A 24,665-nucleotide genomic window follows, 5' to 3' on the forward strand; every position below is an offset into this window, starting at 1 on the left:
CAGAGTTCTTTAGGCTATGACTAACTATGTTGCATTGATTTACTTTTCCCCTTATTGTACGTTTAATGACTTTTCATATGCCATTGAGAAGTATGCACCTACCCTCATTTTCACACAGATGCACACACACACACACACACACACACACACACACACACACACACACACACACACATACAGAGCCCCACTTCTGCAAGCACATTTGAGGAACATCTTGCAGCTATGATTAACATCTTAACCTAATTAGAGGACAGGTAACATTCCATATGGTGTGAATTAAAATCTCCAAACAGAAATGCTTATTAATTTTAAGCAAACATTTCATTTGTTGCTATACAGTTAATGTAAGCTGATAGAGAGTTGTGTAACTGAAAACAGGTTACAGGATAAATCTTTACATTGAATAATGCATGCACGTCACGTGGAAATGAAAATAAGATTAATCTGTCTTGTAGAATGCTCAAGAATATTTAATTACTACCCACTTAGCAATCTAATATATTTTAGCATTGATATTTTCCCCTTTTTTGGTTGATGGGCTATAATAAAAATTGATTGGGCAAATATCAGCCAATGGACATACTGAAATAAATGAACATTTTGCTTTTTCCACCTACGTTTCAATAATAAATTCCATGTATGCTTTGGCGTTATCGGGTGTCTGAATGTACAAACCATAGAGAATGCCTGGAAAGGCATCCATACTGTGGAGTTAAAATCAGGTAAAAGCTTCAGTGACTAATTGATTTCAACTGTCAAGTCATCTTGAGCCAGCGTGGGTGAACAGGAGAAGGTAAAGTTAAAGTTAAAGAAGGATTCTTAAGCCTTGATGGATTTAAGGTGTGGATTTTGTATGCGGAAGCGACAGGAGCCAAGCGGCTTTGGCGGCGGCATTAATAGCAGGCGCCAGACGTGCTCCAGTGGGTGCTGCAGCGCCAATGGCTGCGTCGAGGTTCGACGCCAGCGCGCATCTGGAGGGGACAGCGGCCCAAAAGGCGCCGCCGGGCCTGGTGGTCAAAAGCAGGTGAATGAGATAAAAGGATGCTGACACTTACGGTGCAGGTCAAAAGACTGCCCGCAGTTACTTGACTGGCAGAACTAAAAAAGGTCTTCCACAATATCTATCTTTTTACTCTCATAGAGTTTGTGTAAAGCAGTCATAGTTCACGTTGACACGAAGGCTCCTCCACCGCATCACCCTCGCCCTCTCAAAGGTTTCTCTCAGCCTGCTCTGGCACTAAAGACTGTGATTCCAAATGACATGGAATCTAAATATAGCAAACTGCGGCCACTTAGCCTGCCCGTCGTGGGTAAATGCATCACCATCTGTAAAAACCGTGACCCCTGAAGCTTGTTGGGAAGTTGTTTAAAGAGGTCGGGTGAGTGTTGGGAATGAGTGGGGTTTTTTTTCTTCTTCTTCGTTTTATCCCCCTTTTACCGATTCCCCGTGTGCCACGGCAAGGACTCTCAGCTGCTGTCTGTGAGAACGTCTCTTAGATCTCCAAATGCTGGGTGAGACTGAGAGAGAGAGAGAGAGAGAGAGAGAGAGAGAGAGAGAGAGAGAGAGAGAGAGAGAGAGTGTGTTATAAAGTGAGAGATATAAAGCCTAGGGGATTAAACTGCACAGTGTTCACACACAGTGACCTTTTTAGAACACACACATATACAGACACAGAGTGAAAGGCAGAAAGAGAAAGAGAGATGAGAGTGAGAGAGAGACAGAGAGACAGAGAGAGAGAGAGAGAGAAAACATTGTCCTTTAACAGTTGAATGTCTGTGTCAGACATTGTGTCAGGCCCAAGAAAACACAAGCCTTCCTGTCATCATGATTATTTCCATTCACTTAGAATTAATGAGACCTGGTCCCACAGCTATTCGTCTCTCCCTCTCTCTCTCTCTCTCTCTCTCTCTCTCTCTCTCTCTCTCTCCTGTTTCTCTCTCTCTCTCTCTCTCTCTCTCTCTCTCTCTCTCTCCTGTTTCTCTCTCTCTCTCATGCTCTGACACACCTTTGCCTGAGGGAGGGGAAAAGATGAAAGACCAGTTAAAGGCAGTCTGATTAAAGTAGACAGTAAATTACATTCCTAAGAATCAGAGTGCAAATGAAAGGAAGTTACATCAATATTTTCACATATAAATGTTTGATAAACTGTGTTTAATTAAGATTATGAGATCCGTATTATTATGTGTGTAGGGAATACTTTAACATTTCTCCACTTTGTTTATCATATCAATCCCACAACACATTTTATATTTGGACAGGCATCAAACGCATAAGGCACACACACGTACATTCACTCACTCGTACACACACAAACTCCGAATAGACAGGGTATACAGTATATGGTGTTTTTTAGAGATACATTAATTATAGAGGTAAAATCAGTACCTTATGTCTGTAGGTAATAACGTGTGTTCGCACACGTGTGTGTGTCTTGTATTTTCTTAAGTTAAGTCACGCAGTGTGCTGCTAATAAGAAAACTGCCTCCCTTCTGGTTATTATCACATTGCGAAACGTTTCTGGCTTCTTAATGAGGATTGAAAAACCACTGACTATTGCAGTGTGGCATTGTGCTTGCACGCGTGTGTGCGTGTATAACACTCCTTTCCTCACTCTTACAAACATGGCTGAGCATCGCCCACTTTCCTGACCCACGGTCGAGACAGCTTTCAGAAAGAGTCATCAACAAGCTTGCCTCCCCCCGGCTGCCTCCGAGAGAATAAATGTGCTTGTCAGGCCCACTGAAATGGAGTTAAAGTGACCCACTGTGTGTATGGCAGTGGGTGGTGGTGTGGTGGAGGAGAAGGCTGTAGAGGGGTAGCAGGAATGTTTTTCTAGCTCTTCATGGGGACCGTGATGATAGGAAAACAAACATTTTGTCATTGTGTGACTGTCATTTCGTTTGACAAAGCAGGTTTTTGTCATTTTGGGTGCTGAGGTTAATGTTAGGTGAGGTTTAGGTGTACACTGAATTATTTACGTTGACTAATGCGCAAGTCAGTGGCTAGGCCCAACAAGGGTAGTAAAAGAGCTGTGTGTATGTAGGTGTGTGTGTGTCTGTGTTATCAGTGTTTTATCTAGCCTTTGGGAAGATGTTGATTAATTGCATATGTCTGCAGGTACGTGTAAAGCACAGAGAGAGATATGGTAAATGCGCTGAAGATTTATTTGTCCACTCGGGGCTGTAGATTAGGTCTATCGTGGACAGCGGCTGACTGAGAGTTGGTCTGCTCTTCCACTGACACATCGCCGCAAGACCCGAATGAGGTTAATAAGGCCCAGCATCACTGTTTCTGTCTGCCTTACAATAAGGGGTTTATTTAGACTTTATTACTAGGCAGAGTGTGTGTGTGAGAGAGAGAGAGAGAGAGAGAGAGAGAGAGAGAGAGAGAGAGAGAGAGAGAGAGAGAGAGAGGTGGAGTGGAAGTGAAAATTGGATCAGACTGCAACAGACAGCGGTAAAGACTAAAGGAAAAGGTAAAAATATATTCATTCCACAAACTTTATTATTTCCTAGCCCCGTTTCTGCATGTCAGCATGAAATCTCATATCGCTTCTTTTCAGTAGATATAGTTAAAATGTCCCAGAGAGATACTGCTCACGCAAAGCATCTCTCTCTCTCGTACTCTACATAAAGTGAAAGGTGGCGTCAGTCTGACAGCTGACGCAAGATATATAAGTAATTATGAGGTAGCCATGAACTGTGTGTGTGTGTGTGTGTGTGTGTGTGTGTACTTTTCATCTTTATTCTGTATTCTATAATATTTCAGAATATCAGTTTACTGTATACAAAGCTGGATAAAGTATTCACCTGACAAATACATCTTTCCTAAATCCTTTCTGAAGCCTGTTTAGAATGTATTGAATATGATATACTGCATTTAATGTAATTGTGCAAGGCATGGTGAGGTATACTGTTTACATGGTCTACTTTTGCAGCCCAGTATACTGTTACTGTTTAAGAAGCAACCGAGCACACATACCTGCTTTAGGCCATGTTAGTACCTGGGCGTATCGTTAGACATGGGTACTTAAACATACTCAACACTAAACAAGTGTATGCGCATGTGTGTGTTTGTGTGTGTTTGTGTGTTTCATGGGTATGTCTTGGAGGCTATTCTACTCTGGGAAGTGAACGAATTGTATCGATTGTATTGAATGCTGCATGTAATTGCTTTAGCAGTGCTGGTTTTGAATGCTACAGTATTTGTCCCCACTTTTTTTGGTCAGGGGGGTAGCATGATAATAAGACAGGAGGGATGGATGAGATGGAGAGGGGAGGGGAGGAGAGAGGAGGAGAGGGGAGGGGAGGAGAGAGGAGGAGAGGGGAGGGAAGGAGAGGGGAGGAGAGGGAAAGAGAGGAGAGGAGAGGAGAGGGAAGGGGAGAGGAGGAGAGGAGAGGAGAGGAGATGAGAGGGGAGGGGAGAATAGGAGAGGAGAGGAGAGGGGAGGGGAGGAGAGGGGAGGAGAGGAGAGGGGAGGAAAGGGGAGGGTAGGGGAGGGGAGGAGAGGAGAGGAGAGGAGAGGAGAGGGGGGGAAAGGAGAGGGGAGGGGAGGGGAGGAGAGGAGAGGGGAGGGGAGGGGAGGAGAGGGAAAGAGAGGGGAGGGGAGGGGAGGAGAGGAGAGGAGAGGGAAAGAGAGGAAAGGAGAGGAGAGCAGAGTAGAGGGGAGGAGAGGGGAGGGGAGGAGAGGAGAGGGACAGAGAGGAGAGGAGAGGAGAGGAGAGGAGAGGAGAGGAGAGGAGAGGAGAGGGAAAGAGAGGAAAGGAGAGGACAGGGGAGGAGAGGGGAGGGGAGGAAAAGAATAGGCTTGAAATAAATAATGTTGAAGCCTGAACAACCAGCTTTTTATTTTTAATACACACACACACACACACACACACACACACACACACACACACACACACACACACACACACACACACACAGAGTGAAATGACTGGTGTCTGATGTTAATTATTACCCCTGTTTTGACCAGCCAGCACTGAGTGTAATTTCTTCCCCTTTCTTGTTTGACTAATTCTATAATGACTTTGATTACATCACTTTTCATTAGGGTTTCAATCAAAATCCAATAGTTTCTACACACTATCTCTCAACTGCAGTTGTGTGTGTGTGAAGGAGAACACAGGGGGGAATAAGAGAGGAAAATGTTGGAAATTAAGTTAGAAACTAACTCCAACCTTTTAGACAGGCTTTCTCCTTTATCCTACCCCAGCAGACTATGACTCCTCTCCACTAACGCCGTTATGTTCTGCATTCGGCTCTCCCATTTTAATAATGATATTCATACCTGCACATAAAGAACTGTGCTTTATTACTGGTATGTTATAGATCCTAGTACTTGTGTCTTTATAGGTTTGGCAATACACAATAAATATGAACTGAGTGCTAAGCCATAAATCAAAGGATAGTGAAAAAGACAGAGTCTATGCCCGCTTTTGTCTGTCTGTCTTTCTGTCTGTCTGTCTCTCTGTCTCTCTCTCTCTAAAATGCCTCTCCTCATTCCTGGTGATCCTGCGGCTTTACATGGGAGGGGAGTCTTGCAGGTACCCTCCCAGCGGATACCATCACACACTCACTCATTAAACATTCACACCAACATGTGCGCGCACACACACACACACACACACACACACACACACACACACACACACACACACACACACACACACACGCAGGCACGCACGCGCAAGCCCCCTGGTGGGGAAATGCAAATACTCCCAATGAGGTGCCACGCTTTTGCCCAAACATTTTCCTGGCACAGAATTTTCCAGGACCAGACAGGTCCTGCTCAGCTTTACTGCACTGGTTTAGCGTGAAATGTTTTGAATCCAGACTGGAATTTACATTTCTTAGACCTTTTAAGACTCATGAAATGTTACACTATACTTGAATATGCATTTTTGTTAAATTATTGGATATTGTGTATATTTTTCTCAAAATAACTTAGAACTACCAACCACTTGGCTGTGACAGGTGTTTGAGTCCCAGTAGCAGCTGACTGGTTTTCCCACTACTTTATTATGCTAATTTGGTCAATCCAGCTCCACGAATGGAAGTCCCAAATTATATTATGTATTTTGCATGAAAAGCTCTTCACTCCCATCTTCCACTCGATGCCATGGTTTGATCCGATGTCGGCTCAGGATGTTGGGGGGTAGGGGGGTGGGGGGAAGCTAAGGCACAGTGCACCCTGGGATACTGGAAGTGCCAAGCGCTCCGAGCAGCCTCCAGGCGAGGCCCAGAATTCTTGTGTCAAATCGTGACCCTGGCAACCAGCCACTGGTCAGGCAGCGAATTTAGATCGAGCGGGGTTAAACCTCGAAACTGCTAAAAAGGGAATGTAACTGTGTAGACTTGTTTGTGGAGTTTTGGGGCACTCTGATGGGAGAGTCCCTTTTCAGACAATTTCAGATAAGCGTGTCAGAGTGAATTTATAAAAAACGCTGTAGATTTACACAGATATACTTTAGGGAAAGTGAGAGCCAGCAAGAAAGACAGAGATATGTACACTGTATAAGGTTAGGTCTGGGTGATCCTCTCTGGGTTTAGCTGAGTGAAGTGTGTTATATGTAGAGATTCATAGAGGAATAACAAGGGAAGGGTGTGCCAACGTGGCAGATGAATGCATTTTGTTATTTTTCTATCCTGCCAAAGTACAAAAGCTTCTCAGAAAGACTGCTGCCATTCTAATTTGATTTCTCCCTCCCTCCTCTACCCCCTCTGCCTCATCTCTCTCTCTCTCTCTCTCTCTCTCTCTCTCTCTCTCTAGGAGAGATCTGTGCATTTCGAGTACATGGTCCGAGCGCACCATTCGAAGCCGTGGTCCTGAACAGAACGTCGGGGGAGGGGCTTCTGCGGGCTCGTGGGCCAATCGACTGCGAGCGCCAGAGGGAGTACACCTTCAACATCCAGGCGTACGACTGTGGAGCAGAAGCAGGAGGAGCTGGAGTAAAGAGATCGCACAAGTATGGGTGTGTGTGTGTGTGTGTGTGTGTGTGTGTGTGTGTGTGTTCGACCTTTACATTTTATTACAGCAGAAAAGCCAAGACTTTCATCAACCTCAGGACGTGTTTAAATGCTGATCTGATTATGAGTTATGAAGCCACCTCAGAAAAAAGGTCGTGTCTTCTGAGACCTATGACGAGGATGAAAGAATTGAGGGAAAGACAAGCAAAGCAAGAGGCACCCAGAGAAGTTGTTCCATGTCCATCCACATGGTGGCGTGTTTCGAACTTTCTGCTTTTCTGGTCGGGCAAGGCACTGTCCCCATTTCTCACTTCTGCGGGGTTTAAAAATACTCCAGACTCCGAAAGTTCTCGTTTTGCCGAATTTCTGACATTTTAGTTTCTTAAAATATTTCCCACCTCAGAGGCTTTAATAAAACTGTAACAGCAGCTTCACGTTCCCTTTTAGCGAATAAAGCTGACTTCTGTTGCATCACCAGTACTGCATAGAAAGGTTGAACCCAACAGACTATGCTCGCACCAGACAGCCTTTTGGATCCTTTAATAAATGGTGTAGAGAAGCTATACCATTGGCTAATCTCTCACTGTTATGAGCTCTTTTCTGCATCGCCAAAATAGTATGACCCTTTGTTCAAAGTCATACAGCGATGACTGTCTTTCTGTCCTTCTGTAGAAACCACGGCTACAGAAGTTTTTCTTCATGCTACAAGAACGTTTCTGTTCATGCACATACTTAAAAACATAACTGAAATAAGGAATAAGTGTATGCACATGATGCAAACGCACATCCTTTCTTATTGTTTGCTTTTGAGGATGCTGTTCGGATATCAGGGGACGTTTGAAATAGCCTTCTTTAAATCAACTTCATTTAAATTGTTAAAGAAATTTCCAACATAATACAGTGAGGATGTATGGCTTAACTGCATGTCGTTTGTTAAAGATAATTGCAGTGAGCTATTGATAATGCAATATGCATATAAAGCCCCGACACGTCGCAGTTTTGTTTTTTAATTGCTGTGAGCGTCCTCGCGAAGTTCAGACATTCCAGATGTGTGTTCTGTGGGTGTTTTGGTGAATCACAGTATGCACATTATCCAACAAATGTAAATTATTTTGATCAAATATCATCCTTAAACATGTCAAATCCAGCGTGCTTCAAGGCTGATCACAATTGCAATCCGTTACCATGCAATTGCAGTGCAGCCCTACAAGGAAGCTCAGTGATGTTGATAAACAGGTAGGAGTTTTTATAGCCCATCTATGCCAGCAATCATAATGAAGGATGCTTTCCAAAGTGCGAGAGGCGATTTACCCCACTTCAACTCACCATCAGAGATGATTTAAAACGGATCAATAACTTCAACGAGGCCACTCCGCATGCATCAAAAACTGGCTGTTCTGCTCGTGCGGGAGTAAATGACTGCCTTTCTGGGCCCGTGCCAGGAGTGAAGCACCAGCTCAAAGTTTCGAGCTGCGCGCTTGGCGCTCATGAAGTAAAGCTGTCAGTTTCAAAGTGCTATTGGACACAGATTGTTGTTATTGGACACAGACTGCTAGAATGGGGTACTTCTACATAACTACCTTGTACTGGTAACACTGAAGAAAATATCATGTTCCTGGTCAAACAATAGTACTATGTTTCATCCCAAACCTCTGCAGAAACAGTACCTTAATTGATCCTTTGTCTTCTCAGTTGAGTGCAATGCTGTAGATGCTCCCCCCCCCCCCCCCCCCAAAAAAAAAGTTATGGTTCTAAGTGCTTTATTAAAATATTTGACCAGCCCATCGATCTTGTGATGACAGAGATCACTTTAGTCCTCAATAATTATTATGCAACAACAATACACAACAACAATACAAAACAACAATACATAACAACAATACGCAACAATGATAGAAAACAATAGTGCCCTGATCAGTCAGAATCTCTTTCAGAATTCCAAGTCAGGAGGTGACTCAGATTGCTGAGATACTGCGGAGTGGGGCTTCTTCCAGATACCATGTTGCATAGTGCACCAAGACTATCACAAACCCCAAATGCTTCTCTCTAAGGCCCCAAGAAGGTCAATGCTGATTTGGTCATAGAGGATGTCAAGCCTATCCAATAGAACCAGGCTATTAGGCGAGTCAGCATCTTGTCCTCACCTAAATGCCCTGCCATAGCGTTGCTATGGAACATGTGGAAAAGCATTTCCCTGTGTCTTTTTTGCACTAACAATTGTGCGATCGATCCGCATGTCCCGCATCACTGTATACAGGTTCTGTTAACGATCATGGGTACACCAGGACTGTTCCTGGTTCAAGCACCTGACCATCGATTACTTGTACTTGGTCTTGGATATTCTTAAAAGTGTCATTCTGGAATTGTTCAGAGGAAAGTCCCATATGAGAAGACCAAACGGAGAAGACAGCACAGTTCCCTGAGACTTGGCCTCCTTCTCAGTATCAGTCTTGGAGGCCCTCACCTCAACCCGTGCCTACTCCTATTCTGGACCAGTCCGTGAAGGCCATGGAGGCCCTGCTCAATGACGGTACAAGATGCACAAACATTTCCTATGCAGGACTTGCCCCCAAATATCTGCTTCACAATACCCCCACTTGTGGCAAATCCGTTCCAAAAAATATGGGGGATGCCCCAAGATGTTCTTCCCTCAGCGGAATGGCATCATCTAAGGTCTCAATCCTGTGGCACTGGATGCACTTGGCTATTGCTTCAGCTCCAGCATCACAGTGTCTTCTACGCTTGAGTCATCTCGCCCTGAGCTAAGTGGCCACCACCTGCAGCAATCTTGGGACTGCTGCACCCAAAAAAGCAAAGTGTCGGCCAAACTCTTCAAGAGACAAGGTCCAAAGTCTCTGCTTCTGTTGTCCTGGGGTTTGTCCAACCCATTGCAGGACTGCTCTTCGCAGTCCTTCATAGACCATCTGTGCCGCTATGGGAAACTGTTGGGCCATGAGCTGGGCTTCTCCAGTGAACAATGGTAGCAGCCTGGCTGCCCAGCGCTTGGGCCACCTGCTGCTGCACACTAGAATAGCTCGACATAAGCTTCCGGATCATCCTGTGGTGTCATCTTAGAAAGGATAATCGGGGACGCAGCCAGGGCACTGGGTTATTGCAGCAGGCTTCTGAGGATCTGGCGATCCCGGGCTTGCTCCTTAGTGAGGGCTTTGAACTGCAGGAGCTGTTTGCACAGTAGTTGGAGGAAAGCCTGCTACTGGCTGTGCTGCAGGTTGGCTAGGGTGTTTATCAGCTCATGCTGTCACGGAATGCTATACCTCTGTCTGTTCCTGGTCTACCCTTGTCTGTAAGCTCAATTTATCCTTAGCTAAATGACAGAAGTATGATTGTCCACCTCAATCTTAAAACTACAATTCCCATGAATCATCACCCCCATGGCACTGATAAACCTGCGCCAGTACGATGTTTTTTGTTTAATCATTATCACTTTTCCGTCTCTGGTGACTCACTCTGTCTCCTGACCTTTACCATCTTCTCCCTAGATTCTCTAAATTGCTTCAGCGAAGCTTCTTTTTTTAGATATATATTTACTCTGATGTTTTTCAGCCACTCACCAATCTCCCCACTGCTGTCCATTCCATCATTCTGTAGACTAGACTTTAACACCTTGTTTCCTTCTCATTACCTTAGCTAATGCCAGCATACTCACATCTGTCTGTCTCTCCCTCTCCCTCCATCCCTCCCTCACATTCTCTCTCTCACTACCTGTTGTTCAACAAATAAAGCCATTTCTGAGCTACACTCTTTTTCTTATATCTTAAGTCTTATATACCATGGCCTTTGGGCTAATGGGTGCAAACCAGAGCCTTACACTAACTGCTTGGTATGACATGTACAGCCATACAGAGTCACATGGGTGCTGTACCTCTGGTAATGGGTGATTTGGTAAACTGATCAGCCATAACACCTTTAACCCTGGTTTCGGCAGCATACCTGTATTTCTGTGTTTAACGAGTAGATTTTAAAGTAAAATGAGTAAATGATTTATTTACAAGGAAAACTCCAGTTTTTCTCAGACATTACTGTTTGTTTCACAGACGGTGTTTTTACAGTTCTAAAATAATATATGGGCAAGAGAATCCGCTTTTGATTACAAAATGGTCTTGTAACTGTAGTCATAAAAACATCATATCCTCAAGCTGTGCAAACTACACATGCTCTTTAACATATTCACCAAAAATGCTCAGATAAAATCATTGTTCACCTATTAGTTTTATAGCTAGTACTCAGTCTGTAATAGCTTCAGTTTCTGTGGGGAAGGGGCATGATTTGGGGTTTGCTCATTAGGATTGGCCTTGACGTAGTGCTGTGCATATCCATCACTCTACAAATTATATGTGCAAAGCTCATCCAGGAAGCAGTCATTTAAAGATCAGCCTTGCATCACTACTCATAACACAGAAACAAGCGGCGAACAGTAAAATAGTCAAAGAGGAGTTATAAGATTACATACTTTTTTCAGGTCCTTCAGTAATGTGGAAAAGATCGCACAACTGTCAGAGGATATTGCTTTCCTGCATTAGCAGTTTATTAGAGTTTCTAAAAGTCTCGCTTTATGCCTCATGGAATGCCGTGGAAAGTAATTTTTGCACTTTATAAGCACACATTTGACAATAAAGGCCTACCAAATTTGTTTTAAATTACTATGAAATGTACAAAAAAGCTCCAACACAACAACCCCCCCCCCCCACCTTTGGAATTGGGTTTTAAGTAAAAGTGATCAAGAAATCAGTGCCATGCAGTGCCATGCAGATTGGCAATAAGATAAAATCCAATGTAGCAAAGAAAAAAATTAAAGCACAAACTTGTTTGTCCAACAGAAACAGTGGGGAAAGGAATGGTACCCATGCCATGAATCTGCTTCAGTGTTAACAAAAGGCATCAAACAAAGCTATGTGCCTTAGATTTGGTGGAGCAGCTGATGAAGGCTTGATGATGTAGGACATGGTTCAGATGAATGGGATGCCATAATTAGAGGCGGAGAGAAGTTTAGATTAAATTTCTAATCTAAAACCATGGCCGTGAATTCTAGTTTAGGAAATTAGTTCATTATTCTTTTTTCCTAACCAGGAACATGCCGGTGAGGACCACAGATACACAGACCCATGTAGAATTAAGTCTTACAGTGCACATTTCTGTTTAGCTGATGTCAGGTAAACATTGTACACTTTAAATCAGCACTGGGCATTTTAATGTAAAGTACAATATTTGAGAAATGATGACAAAGGGTGTTTTTTTGCTGGGGTGGGGCTGATTTGGTCATCAGCATGAGGCATCCATTTTGTTCCGCTCGCACTTGCGTAACTGTTTACAAACGAAACGTCTGGCACGTTAGATATAAGGCGGCAAACAAGGCTTTATGCAGCCATGCACTAACAGACACACGATGCATACACACACGTCTACAAACACACAAACGCATGCTTATGAGGGATTTGTTGCTTTCCTGCTGGCCTCTCCTCACATCTCCGTCTGTCACTGTGCGTGTTAATGCCACCGCCCTCGCCCACATACATGATTCACTGCAGCCAAAAGTGTGTGCACGCGTGTGTGCGTTTGTGTGTGTGGGTGTGTGGGGGTGTGGGAGTACACGTGAGGATGGGACGGGACAGAAGAGGTGAAGGGATTTGGACAGCAGGCAGAGTGAGAGCTTGGAGGAGAGGAGATGCTGACAGATTCAGAGACACAAAAATGACTCTGGCAGGAACAACATCCATTAATTATTAAGGTGTTCCATCTCAGACAGTATAGCTCTCCATCAGTGACTGAGAGAGCCAGAGTTGCATTATCACTTTGTATCTTTTTAATCCAGACAAGATTAATCTGTCTGCCAAACATGCACACAGACACACACACACACACACACACACACACACACACACACGCACGTGCACGCTCACACACACACACACACACACACACACGCGCGCACGTGCACGCTCACACACACACACACACACACACACACATGCACGTGCATGCTCACACACACACACACACACACACACACACACACACGCACATGCATGCTCACACACACACACACACACACACGTGCACGCTCACACACACACACACACACACACACACGCACATGCATGCTCACACACACACACACACACACACACACACACACACACACGTTCACGCTCACACACACCCACACAAAGTAAGGATGGAGGTAAAAGATGAGAGGAAGCTAAAAGCTCTCAAATTCTTTATCAATAATGGTTGCCCTGCTAGTGTACCAGAAAGGAGAAAGCTCTGTAAAGAAAATGTATTCAAACAGAAATGGGTCTGTGTGTACATTCATAGAGCATTCTCAGTATAAGAACATTCAAGGCCATTATATATAAAATAGTACTTATACATATTATATATAATATATTATATATACAAAGTTAATTTCAGCAGTAGCAAAGCCAAGATCAATCTTCAACATTTCGTACATTTAATCACAAGTGTGTGCAACAGTAGATCAGGTGATGCAACTCTAGCAGTGAAAATGGATGTTTGCAGCTGTGCAATAAAGAAGAAAAATAAACTTTAAATCCACTCTCATATTACTAACGTCAAGAAAAGTCATTACATGCTGAATTGCAAATATGGCCACCCACCCGTAACACAAGATAATTGCTACAACCTCATATCAGCAGTAAAGATCAGTTAGCCTCGTTTGTAAAACGAGCAGTGCTGATATTGGGGATTTCACTAATCGTATGATAAGAATACAATGCTTGCAATAAGAGCATTACCATATAGTACTGTTGATTTTCTATTACCACCAGAGGAGACTGATTGTGTTCATAATCGAAAGCACTGTTTCTCCAGCAGTTTCCCCTACAAGAACCCCTGAAACAAGAAAAGGCTGAAACCATGCACAACTGCTGTTCACGAGGATATACCTTTCACTCTGGCTCTCGTTCTCAGGGCAGTGGTGCACGTCCAGGTCGGAGATGTGAACGAGTTCTCCCCAGTGTTCACAAGCTCCGAGTATGCCGGCTCTGTGCGGGAGGGGAGAGTGTACGATAGCATACTTCAGGTCCAGGCTGCGGACCAGGACTGCTCGCCACAATACAGCCAGATCTGCAATTACCAGATAACCACAGAAAACACGCCGTTCGCCATCGACCGGAATGGTCAGACCTACATGCATACCCGCACTCGCATATGCACACACAAGCACCCACATTCCATCGATCCGACATGCATGTTTTTTATAAATACAGCCAAACTAATTGCAGAACGTCTGCAGCTTCATCAGCATGTTGTGTCCACGCATACATCACGCAAGCACACACAAATGTCTTAAGGTGCTGTCGGTGTTAGTTGTTTTCTTTGAATGTGCATTCAAAAACTAGGAATATACACACAAACAGATGTACACGTATAGTAAAGCTTCATTTGTGTGTGCAGGGAACATCAGGAACACAGAGAGCCTGAGTTTCGATGCACAGCCGCACTATGAAATAAGCGTGACAGCATTCGACTGCGGTCAGAAGAGGGCAGCGTGTAGCGCTACGGTACACATCCATGTCAAACCTGTCTGCAAACCTGGCTGGCAAGGTAGGATCAGTGTAATCAACACTTTTGGCATATAATAATGCTTGACGGTGTGTGTGTGTGTGTGTGTGTGTGTGTGTGTGTGTGTGTGTGTGTGTGTGTGTGTGTGTGTGTGTGTGTGTGTGTGTGTGTATACTTCAGTAATATTTTAGTCTGCCTCTCACTGTCTGAAAATCAGTTTTCATTATGAGAAACACACACACACAGAGTCAGAATACTGCTTGTCCTTCTGTCACTCCTCACGACTCTTTCCAAAAAGCCCATTTTTTCATTTTCTATTTTCCTCTTCGCCCCTCTCTCATCCATTCCCAAGTGCTTGTCTTTGTTAAACTTCTATATTTCAAAATGTTGCACTCTCCCAATCCTTTACTTTCTAGTTCCCAAATGAAACGATGCCAAATTGTGACTTGGAGGAAAACTCTTTGTGTGTGTGTGTGTCTGTGTGTGTGTGTGAGAGAAAATCAACAATCAACAGTGTTTGTCCGATTCACACGATCAGTCTTATGTTTGTTTTTTTTAACAAACAAATCGCTGAAGCTTTCTCAGTTCAGCTTGCCTGCTCTGTCTCTATTGTTGCTGTGTATCCCAGGCACCATACAGGTACATTATTACAGAATATATCACCAAATGGTTTTGTAAATGCCACCTGCATGAGTAAAGGTCAGTGTCCTAAAAACGCCACAGCATGGCTCTCGCATGCCACAGATCAGCCAGCATTATCAGCGCAGGGTTCCCGAACGGCCAACCCTGCGTTCCCAACTAACGGGAGTGAGCGTTCAAAGTGATCCTCACTCACCCGTTAGAGCCGGCAGCAGCCAAGCAACTAGTGGGACTGTACACTATAGCAGGTAGAGGTGGCATCACGGAGCATAGCTAGAGTAGTCTGCAGCAGAGGAAAACAGCTTCTAACGGGATTGGTTATTTGTTTGTTTGCTTTTAAGAATACACAGACCAGCCGGCAAGGCGGTGGTCAGGACGCGTACCCAAAAGAGTAAATGACAACATGTGATCTGTTCCCACACGGGGGTTCTTATTGAACGTGATGGACTTCACCAGTTGGAAAGACTGGCAGGGGCAAAAGACGAAGCTGCTTCCAATCGCATTTCTCAGTTCGTGTTTGCAAGACTTTTCTTAAGATATGCACGAGTGCAAACAGACATGGATCGAAGAGGTGCTGCATTTTGGCGAAATGATGTTTGGAAAACTTGAGTAGATGAAGACCCAGCCTACCTGTGTCCATCATTTGAATGCGTCCCTGGGCGACTAGCTTTCCCTCGTTGCTATGGCAGCCTGTCCTCCTTGTGCAAGTTGCTGTCAGCGCACAATGGGAAATTTATTTAGGGCTGTGGTTTGCTGCCCAACAGGGCGCAGTTGTTGTTAATTGTCTCTACGGTGTACTGTAAAGGAAGGAGAAAGCGCTGATGTGTCACATTGAACTGATAAATTAAATGCATCTCTCTCTCACCCTCTTTCTCTGCTCTGGTACATGTGTATAACTGTGCTCCTACCAGCCTTATTATTTTTCTTCCTGTTAAAACTTTCTCATAGGAAGGAACTTACACAGCTCAGAGATACCCGCAGTCCACAGTTAGTGGCTTACACAACTCAGAGATACCTACAGTCCACAGCTAGTGGCTTACACAGCTTAGAGATACCCGCAGTCCACAGTTAGTGGCTTACACAACTCAGAGATACCTACAGTCCACAACTAGTGGCTTACACAGCTTAGAGATACCTACAGTCCACAGTTAGTGGTTTACACAACTCAGAGATACCTACAGTCCACAGCTAGTGGCTTACACAGCTTAGAGATACCCACAGTCCACAGTTAGTGGTTTACACAACTCAGAGATACCTACAGTCCACAGCTAGTGGCTTACACAGCTTAGAGATACCCGCAGTCCACAGTTAGTGGTTTACACAACTCAGAGATACCTACAGTCCACAGCTAGTGGCTTACACAGCTTAGAGATACCCGCAGTCCACAGTTAGTGGCTTACACAACTCAGAGATACCTACAGTCCACAGCTAGTGGCTTACACAGCTTAGAGATACCTACAGTCCACAGTTAGTGGTTTACACAACTCAGAGATACCTACAGTCCACAGCTAGTGGCTTACACAGCTTAGAGATACCCACAGTCCACAGTTAGTGGTTTACACAACTCAGAGATACCTACAGTCCACAGCTAGTGGCTTACACAGCTTAGAGATACCCGCAGTCCACAGTTAGTGGCTTACACAACTCAGAGATACCTACAGTCCACAGCTAGCTGTGTAAGGTATCTCTGTGCTGTGTAAGCCACCAACTGTGGACTACGGGTATCTCTGAGCTGTCTAAGTCTTGTTCCTTCCTACGAGGGAGTGTTTTATAGGAAGATAATGAAAGGTAGCAAGAGCACATTTATACACAGGTCCTGCAGCAGATGTGATAAATCTCACAAATCACAGAGAGAAAGAGTGTGAGAGAGAGATCCTTTCCTTTCTTTTCCTTTCCTCCTTGCATTTAATTAATCAGTTCGGTGTGAACATCGGCAGTTTCTTCTTCCCTTACACTTACACAGCTCAGAGATACCCACAGTCCACAGCTGGTGGCTTATACGGTTCAGAGATTCTCATAGTCCACAGCCAGGGGCTTACACGGCTCAGAGATACCCACAGTCCACAGCTAGTGGCTTACACAGCTCAGAGATACCCGCAGTCCACAGATAGTGGCTTACACAGCTCAGAGATACCCACAGTCCACAGCTAGTGGCTTACGCAGCTCAGAGATACCCACAGTCCACAGCTAGTGGCTTACACAGCTCATGTATACCCACAGTCCATAGTGGCTTTACTCCAGTGGCCAGTCACATGAGAACACAGGCTACCTACTCCTGCTGGTTCTTTTACTGTAGTGCAGGTTAAGTAATGTGTGTGAGAAATGAGTGAGAAATGTAGTGAAGTGGTGTGTTGTGCATGTGTGTGTGTGTGTGTGACAAAGAGAGAGAGAGAGAGAGAGAGAGAGAGAGAGAGAGAGAGAGAGAGAGAGAGAGAGAGAGAGAGAGATTTGGATAGGGAAGGAAAATGACACCGCTTTATGTTTCACAACATACTGTATTATTTTCGCCACTTGCTGATAAGTTGCCCCAGGCTCTCCCACACTGCCGGTGTAACTAACAGACAAAACAGACGCCCAACCCTGCTATTTTAAATTCGTACTACTAAACATCACACCAAATACATGTCTTGGCTGCCTGGCCACATCACCCGCCCCTCAAATATCTCACCACCTTCCCTGTTCCCCACTATCGACTAATAGTGCATTTCACAGTCTTGAAGTTCAGCTCCACAGCGATATAGCGGAGGATAATTTATCTTGGCCGCCGTTTTTCTTTTGATAATTCATGAAATAAAATGTTTATTTAATAACAAGGATTTTGATTTTTAGATATTTTTTTTTTTCACGCATACAGACGATAGGCTTTGGTTCACCATACGTGTCTGTGTTCACGTCTGTAACTTTTGCTACACCCCCGACAATAATGCTTCAGTGATCATGCGAGCGAATTAATTAATAGCTTCGCTAAATTCCACAAGGCACGCACAGCTTGCCGCGAGACCCCATAACACGCGGAAATGTGAAAAAGCGGCTGCTCACATTTCTCTCGCGGCAATAGCGGAAACTTGCTCGGCGAGTGCGCGGCAGCGACTCCATTTCCTTGCCCGGTGATGTGAGCGATTGTTTCTCTTCGAGAGCGCTAATGACTCATAGGATGGAACGACTATGGGGTATAAATCAGCTCGCGTTCTGTGTCATTTTGACTGATGTGCTACAGAAATGTCAACAGGCCATTGACTGTTGAACTCCAAAGCACACTGCCACTCAACAGTCTTAATAGCATACATAATCTCCCACTTTTCTCTTTTTCTCTCTCTCTCTCTCTCTCTCTCTCTCTCTCTCTCTCTCTCCAGTAAAACCATTTATAGCATTATCAGTGATATCTAGCTAAACCGAAAACAAAACATTTTTTTTAATAAGTGAAGGCTAAAATTCTGGCTCTCTCGCTTCACTAACCGCCGAGCTTGGGTGACTCTGAGAGGGTTGGGGTCCCAAAGTGGCTTGCCCCTTACAGTGTCTGTGCGAAGGTGAGGAAGGGTGGGAAGACACCAGAGGCAAAGGCTGCTGGGAGACCAGAGTTCAGCAGGCTCTGGGCAGATAAACAGGCAGGGCTGCTGCACCGTGCACTTTGACCCAGGTGCGAGAGCGAGCTGTTCTCTCTTGTTTATACCAGGGCCTGTGGAAGAGGTCTTTATTGGATGCACATGGCTGAATCCTATAGGTTCTTGTATTAAGCAGGTTATAATGATTACATACGTTTTGCATGAAACTGCCCTTCAAGTTCATATTGAGATTGTAAATAATAGATTGTTTGTACTACCTCCACGTATACTTTGGTAAAAATGTTTAAGTTGCTGAACAAGCAGAGGTGTCAGTAGGGGTGAAGCAGTAGTAGGGTAAATGCGGAAGGGTTTACTAACCCAGATATAACAATGCCTGCGGTCTGCACATTGGAACTTGCGTGTTTTAAACAGATCAATGATTTAGAATGCACTGGATTCTGTTGGTGATGTGAAACTGAATATTTGTGTTTGATTTTTTTCTTAATAAGGATGGTGAGGGCAGTTTCTTTTAAACAGGAAGCTGGTACATTAAATGTATCTTAAAGTCTTAAAAATTCTTCCTTTCTCACTCTCTGTAGGCTGGAATAAACGTGTGGACTATGAGCCAGGTATGGGCAGTAAGCAGCTATTTCCCAAGATGCACCTGGAGACATGTGAGGGCGCCGTGTCCTCTGTGAGGGTCACTGTGGAGCTCCAGACTGGCCATAATGGAAAGGGCTGTGACCGACAGAGTTACTCTGAGAAATCCCTACAGAAACTCTGTGGTAAGCTTTAAGGAATAATATATATCATCCAGATCTCTAGCAAATAGTCAGTTACTACAGTCAGTAATTTCTGTGCATGTCCCTGCACTTGAAAGCCATGAAAGCCATTGACTTGAAACACATGTTTAATGGAATCCTAAAGGTAGTTGTTGAGAAAGAGTAACAGCCTGAGATTTTGATTATTTGTCACTGATGTGATTTAATGAGAGAGAGAGAGAGAGAGAGAGAGAGAGAGAGAGAGAGAGAGAGAGAGAGAGAGAACTGAAGTAAATGAAAGCATGTTCTGAACTGACCCAAAGTAGATCTTACAGCAAGCAATATCCGTTATTGTTGCAGCCGTATCAGGAAATTGACTGACATCCATGTTGCCGGATCTGGGGTTAGTGTTTGCTGGTGCAGTGTGCTGTAGTGAATTAGACCCTCGGTTCCCTACTGTTCTCGTCTGTCTATGCCGACACCCCGGAGAGAAGTCTATTCTTATCAATCATGTACAGGCGCGGTTCTAAAGCCAGTCTCGCACAAAGGTGTGTGTTCAGTGCCCAGGCAAGGAAATGCATTCTGTCTCCCAAGCTTTAGCGGGTTTGTCAGTGTGATACTCTGCAGTGTAGCAATCTCTACCGCACGGTGGAAGTGTTTGTGTTTTTCTCGTGGTGGAATGCTTCCATGGAAAATGGCTTTCAGATTTCCACCAAAAGGAATGAAAAAAGCAGTCAAAGCACAACGCAGAACACAGAGAAGACGAGCTGAAAGAGAGAGAGATGAGTGACAGGGAAAGAAAGCGAGCGAGATAGAGATTTATCACTGTGTTCAGACAGATCGGTTTATCTCGGCCCGAAACAAAAGATGCGTTCCTGTCGTCAGCTACAATTGCAGGGTTTCTTTGGTATGAAGACATGTAATCTGTAACATGAATGTGCATGACAAGGCTACACTAACAAGCACACACATTTTCAAATTCTTTCTTTCCTATAGGTTATGTGTAAAGCTGAATTCAACCTGCCATTGCCCTCATTACTCATATTGCAACTCAAGCATGGACAGAATGAGTTGAACGACGCCTCCTGTGCTTTGATGACTAATGACTCTCAGCTCTGGTCTCCCCGGACACATTCCAGGGGCTTCGTCGGGCAGCACCGATCTCCTCCCTGCCTCCGGCACCACTTTCAACTGGACGACGTCGCTGCTGACAGACAGTGGGCGTGACGGCGACCTCGTCTATCGATTCGACGGGCGTCAAGCGGCCAAGGTTCCCGACTGGGTGGTGCCGCAGAACCTGACGGACCAGTTCACCATAGCGACGTGGATGAGGCACGGGCCGAGCCCTGGCCTCAGAGGGGAGAAGGAGACGCTCCTCTGTAACTCCGACAAGACAGGTAAGGGGGTGCGATAGAGAATGAGAGAGGGCGAGATCGAAAAGATGAGGAGGAGTCGAGAGGAGATGAAGGGAGGAGCAGTGAAGGGGAGCGAGACCTCTCCCCTTAGCCAATTTCTTTTTCAGAAAGATGAAGTCATTGACCTTCCACAATTGTTATTAAATATCCTCTGCCTCTCTCTGTCTCCGTCTCTTCCAGAGATGAACAGACACCATTACTCTCTCTATGTGCACAACTGCAGACTGGTGTTTCTGCTGCGGAGAGACTATGCACAGGGGGACTCGTTCAGGCCTGCAGAATTCCACTGGAAACTGGAACAGGTGAGAGCCAAGGAAGGGTGAGGATCGGGGAAAAGGGGAGGAGAGTCCCAGAGTGGGCAGTGTAATAGGCTTTGAGAGACTTGAGAGAGACTTTCTCTTGTAACTGTTTGGGGTTCCTGAGTTTTGTTTGAATACTTGTGCTTCAATATCTGTTTGAAATATTGAATCAGAGTTTTTTTGCATATGGCAGTCAAATCAGTGTAATGCAAACAAATTCCTTTGTGTTTGCTAGACCTGTGGACTTTGTTGTTGGATAGTTAGACACTAAGCAAAAGAAAGAGTAAAAAGGCTAGAGAGATGGTTGTGACAGAGCTTAGAGGTCGTAATGGCTGTCAGACCACTCTGAGTGACTGGTATGATGGGTAATTTAAAGGGACAGAATGGCACTTTTGTTTTGAAGAGGACAGAGGGTCAAACAATATAATGAAAAGCGAGTCACTTTGTGTTTGTGTTTTAAAGATATTTCACATCTGATAATCAATTATAGCAGTCACAGCACATACCCTCCCAAATATAAAGACTGCTTATCATATGAAATTAACTTTATTCATAAACTTTAATCCATCTTTTTGGCAAAAAAAACCCCCCCAAAAAAACGGACAAACATACAGAATTTGTTTTTCCATATAGCAGCTATTCGAATAACAACACCAAAAATAATAGTAACTAATACTATTGTTACCAACAGTACTAGTAGTAACAGTAGTAGTATTCGTTGTGGTACAGGTAGACCTACAACCTGGAACAGAGAAAATACAAAAGACAAACAGCACAGGTAAAACACTGCAAGCATATTTTGATGATAAACAGAAGTAATAGAGATAGCACTGAGCAAAAGAAGTGGTTGTGAATTAAATAAATGGAAGCAATGTCAAAAAAAGACTTTGGGAAATGGTTTTGGGGTTTGGGGGTTTTGGGGCCATTACAGTGTATGACCTGCCACCCATTGAAGACCAGAGAACAAACTGAAGTGTAGATCATAGGACATTGACCTGTTTGTACAGGTAGGGGTGTACAGATGTAATCACTCAGTGAGGTATTGAGGTGTAAGGCCATGAAGAGTTTCATAAGTTGTAAAAAGTGTTTTATACTGAATCTTAAACTGCCAGGTAACGAGTAGAGTTTATAGACTTTTGGATATATTGTAATCCAGCAAGGGTTTTTGCAAGGAGGTCAGTAAGGTCAGTGTTGCAGAAATTCAGGTGTGAGGTGATGAATGTGTGAACTACAGTTTCAGCTTTCTTGGTGTTGAGTATGAGCCAAAGGTATGAAATGTTGCAAAGGTGATAAAAGGATGCCTTAACTAGGGAACTGATAGGAGAGAAGGGTCAAAAATGATGCCAAGATTGCAGACCACTAGGGAGAGTGGTAGAAGAAATCACAAATACTATTAATGTACAATTTGTACAATGTACAATGTACAATCAGTAGGATATATTACTTTTCAGTGTTTAATTTGGGCAAGTTAGAATTCATTCAGAGTTTGATGTCACCAGTGCTCATTAATCAGAGGGGAGGAAAAGCAGAGAATTTGAACTGAAAAAAGTGTGTGTGTGTGTGTGTGTGTGTGTGTGTGTGTGTGTGTGTGTGTGTGTGTGTTTGTGTGTGTGTGTGTGTGTGTTTGTGTGTGTGTGTGGTGTGTGTGTGTGGTGTGTGTGTGTGTGTGTGTGTGTGTGTGTGTGTCATATTCATAGCAATGAAAATTAAAACAATAATAGTGAATGATATGTCCTAGGGGAAGCATGGATTTCATTATGAATGAAATAGAGAGGGATAAGGACAGATCCCTGCGGGACACCACAAGTAACAGTAGGACTGGATAATTTGTTTCCTGATAAAGATAAAATGTTCCCTATCTCAAGGATATGAGGTAAACCATGAGAGTGCAGATCTAGTAACACCCATGGCAAAGAGGCAGAAGGATATTACATCAACATTTACATTTACATTTACAGAATTTGGCAAGACACCCTTGACCAGAGCGACAAATATCATGGCAAACAGTGTCAAATGCTAAACTGAGATCGAGGAGAATGGTAATGGTTCCACAGTCAGCAGGGAGAGTACGGTCACGGACTACCCCCAATACAGCTGTCTCTAGGCTATGCAACCCACCCACACTGGAACGACTCAATGGGGTTTTGGAGACAAGGTCGCTTTGTAACCGAGGTGCCACCTTTCTATCCAGCACTTTGGCTATACAACTGAGGTTTGAGTTGAGCCTTTAATTGTTGCAAACAATGGCAATTGAGATGCCTGAGTTCAGGTCAGGTGGAACAGTGGCCAACAGCAAGCACATGTTATTCAGAAAGGAGGCAGGGGCCGGGGGGGGGGGGGGGTGTGTGTATGTCAGACCAGGACTGTTGGAGAAGAGAAATAAGGGAAACGTCTAGGTTGTAGCTTATATAATTAGCTCCGTAATAGAGAGTTGAGTTGTAGAGCAGAAGGTAGCCAAGTAGTGGATGGTGTGATGAAAGACATGGAAAGATGTCTTTAAAAATGGCTAGAAAAGGATTTGGGGATAACAGCAACTATTTTTAATAATTGAAGCAAAATAGGAAGAAAGGTTTGAGCTACAAGAGGGTTGAGCCAGGAGCAGTCCTGCATGTTTACACATCGTCCATGTAAGATAGAGGGCGAATGATGAGGCCAGTTTTTTAAAGCTCTTTCATGGCCCAGAGTGAACCATGGAGAAGAGCAAGGTTCTAATGGACGCATGCTTGTCTGGAGCTTTGGAAATAGTGACGTTATAAAAGGAGAGAGTCCCAGAGAGCAAGTTAGGGTGAAGAACAGACGAGGCATAAATGTAAGCAGAGAAGGAAGCGTGATCACAGGTAATTGTGGTCCATGTACTTGGCTCAGAGAAAAGAACACTAATGGTGAATTCAATAAGTGAGATGTTCCAGTGTGACGGAGAAATTGTCTAAACTGACAGAACAGATGGTATGAAGGTCAGAATCATCCAGAAGTTATTTTGCAAGTACACAGGCAGTGTCAATATGCATATTTGAGCCGCCTAGCAAAATAGCTGCTGTACACATTAAGCAGGCAAGTGTGAGGAGTTCATTAGGATCAGCGATAAAACCCGTCTGAGGCGTAGGAAACAACCCCTGCTGCAGCTGCATGGGATCGCAGGTGTTTTATTAAAAGGAATTAGGCAGAGACAAACATTAAACAGTTCAGGTTCAAGCAAACGACAAACATGATATCAAGGGATAGACAAAGGAGCAAACAGAGCGTAGACAAAAGCCCAACACAACAAGGCTAATAATACACAACTGAGGCTCAGAACTCATGTAAGGGGCGATAAGGAGCGGGTGAAGATAATTAAAGCGGCGCCGGCGAGCAGTAGGAAGGCAATGCGTCGAGAGTTGGAGGAGCCAAGGATGGGAGGGTGACAAGGAGGGTGATAGACTAACAGAACAAGTAAGGCGATCGGGCCGACAACTTTAAAAGAGTTTACATAACGGAAGTCAACTCCCACGGCCCTAGGT

General features: G+C 44.3%; 1 protein-coding gene across 1 annotated transcript in view; it reads left to right on the forward strand.

Moving 5' to 3' along the window:
- The window catches only part of LOC113588814 (calsyntenin-2), a 72,796-nt gene that overhangs the window by 26,001 nt on the left and 22,130 nt on the right, over positions 1 to 24,665 (forward strand). The window contains exons 3-8 of the mRNA XM_027028180.2: positions 6,774 to 6,969; positions 13,919 to 14,127; positions 14,405 to 14,554; positions 19,293 to 19,478; positions 20,594 to 20,851; positions 21,050 to 21,171. Of these exons, the coding sequence (XP_026883981.2) occupies positions 6,774 to 6,969; positions 13,919 to 14,127; positions 14,405 to 14,554; positions 19,293 to 19,478; positions 20,594 to 20,851; positions 21,050 to 21,171 (1,121 nt within the window). The remainder of the gene's footprint in view (positions 1 to 6,773; positions 6,970 to 13,918; positions 14,128 to 14,404; positions 14,555 to 19,292; positions 19,479 to 20,593; positions 20,852 to 21,049; positions 21,172 to 24,665) is intronic.

Source organism: Electrophorus electricus, chromosome 15 (assembly GCF_013358815.1).
Source record: "Electrophorus electricus isolate fEleEle1 chromosome 15, fEleEle1.pri, whole genome shotgun sequence".
Lineage (NCBI taxonomy): Eukaryota > Metazoa > Chordata > Actinopteri > Gymnotiformes > Gymnotidae > Electrophorus > Electrophorus electricus.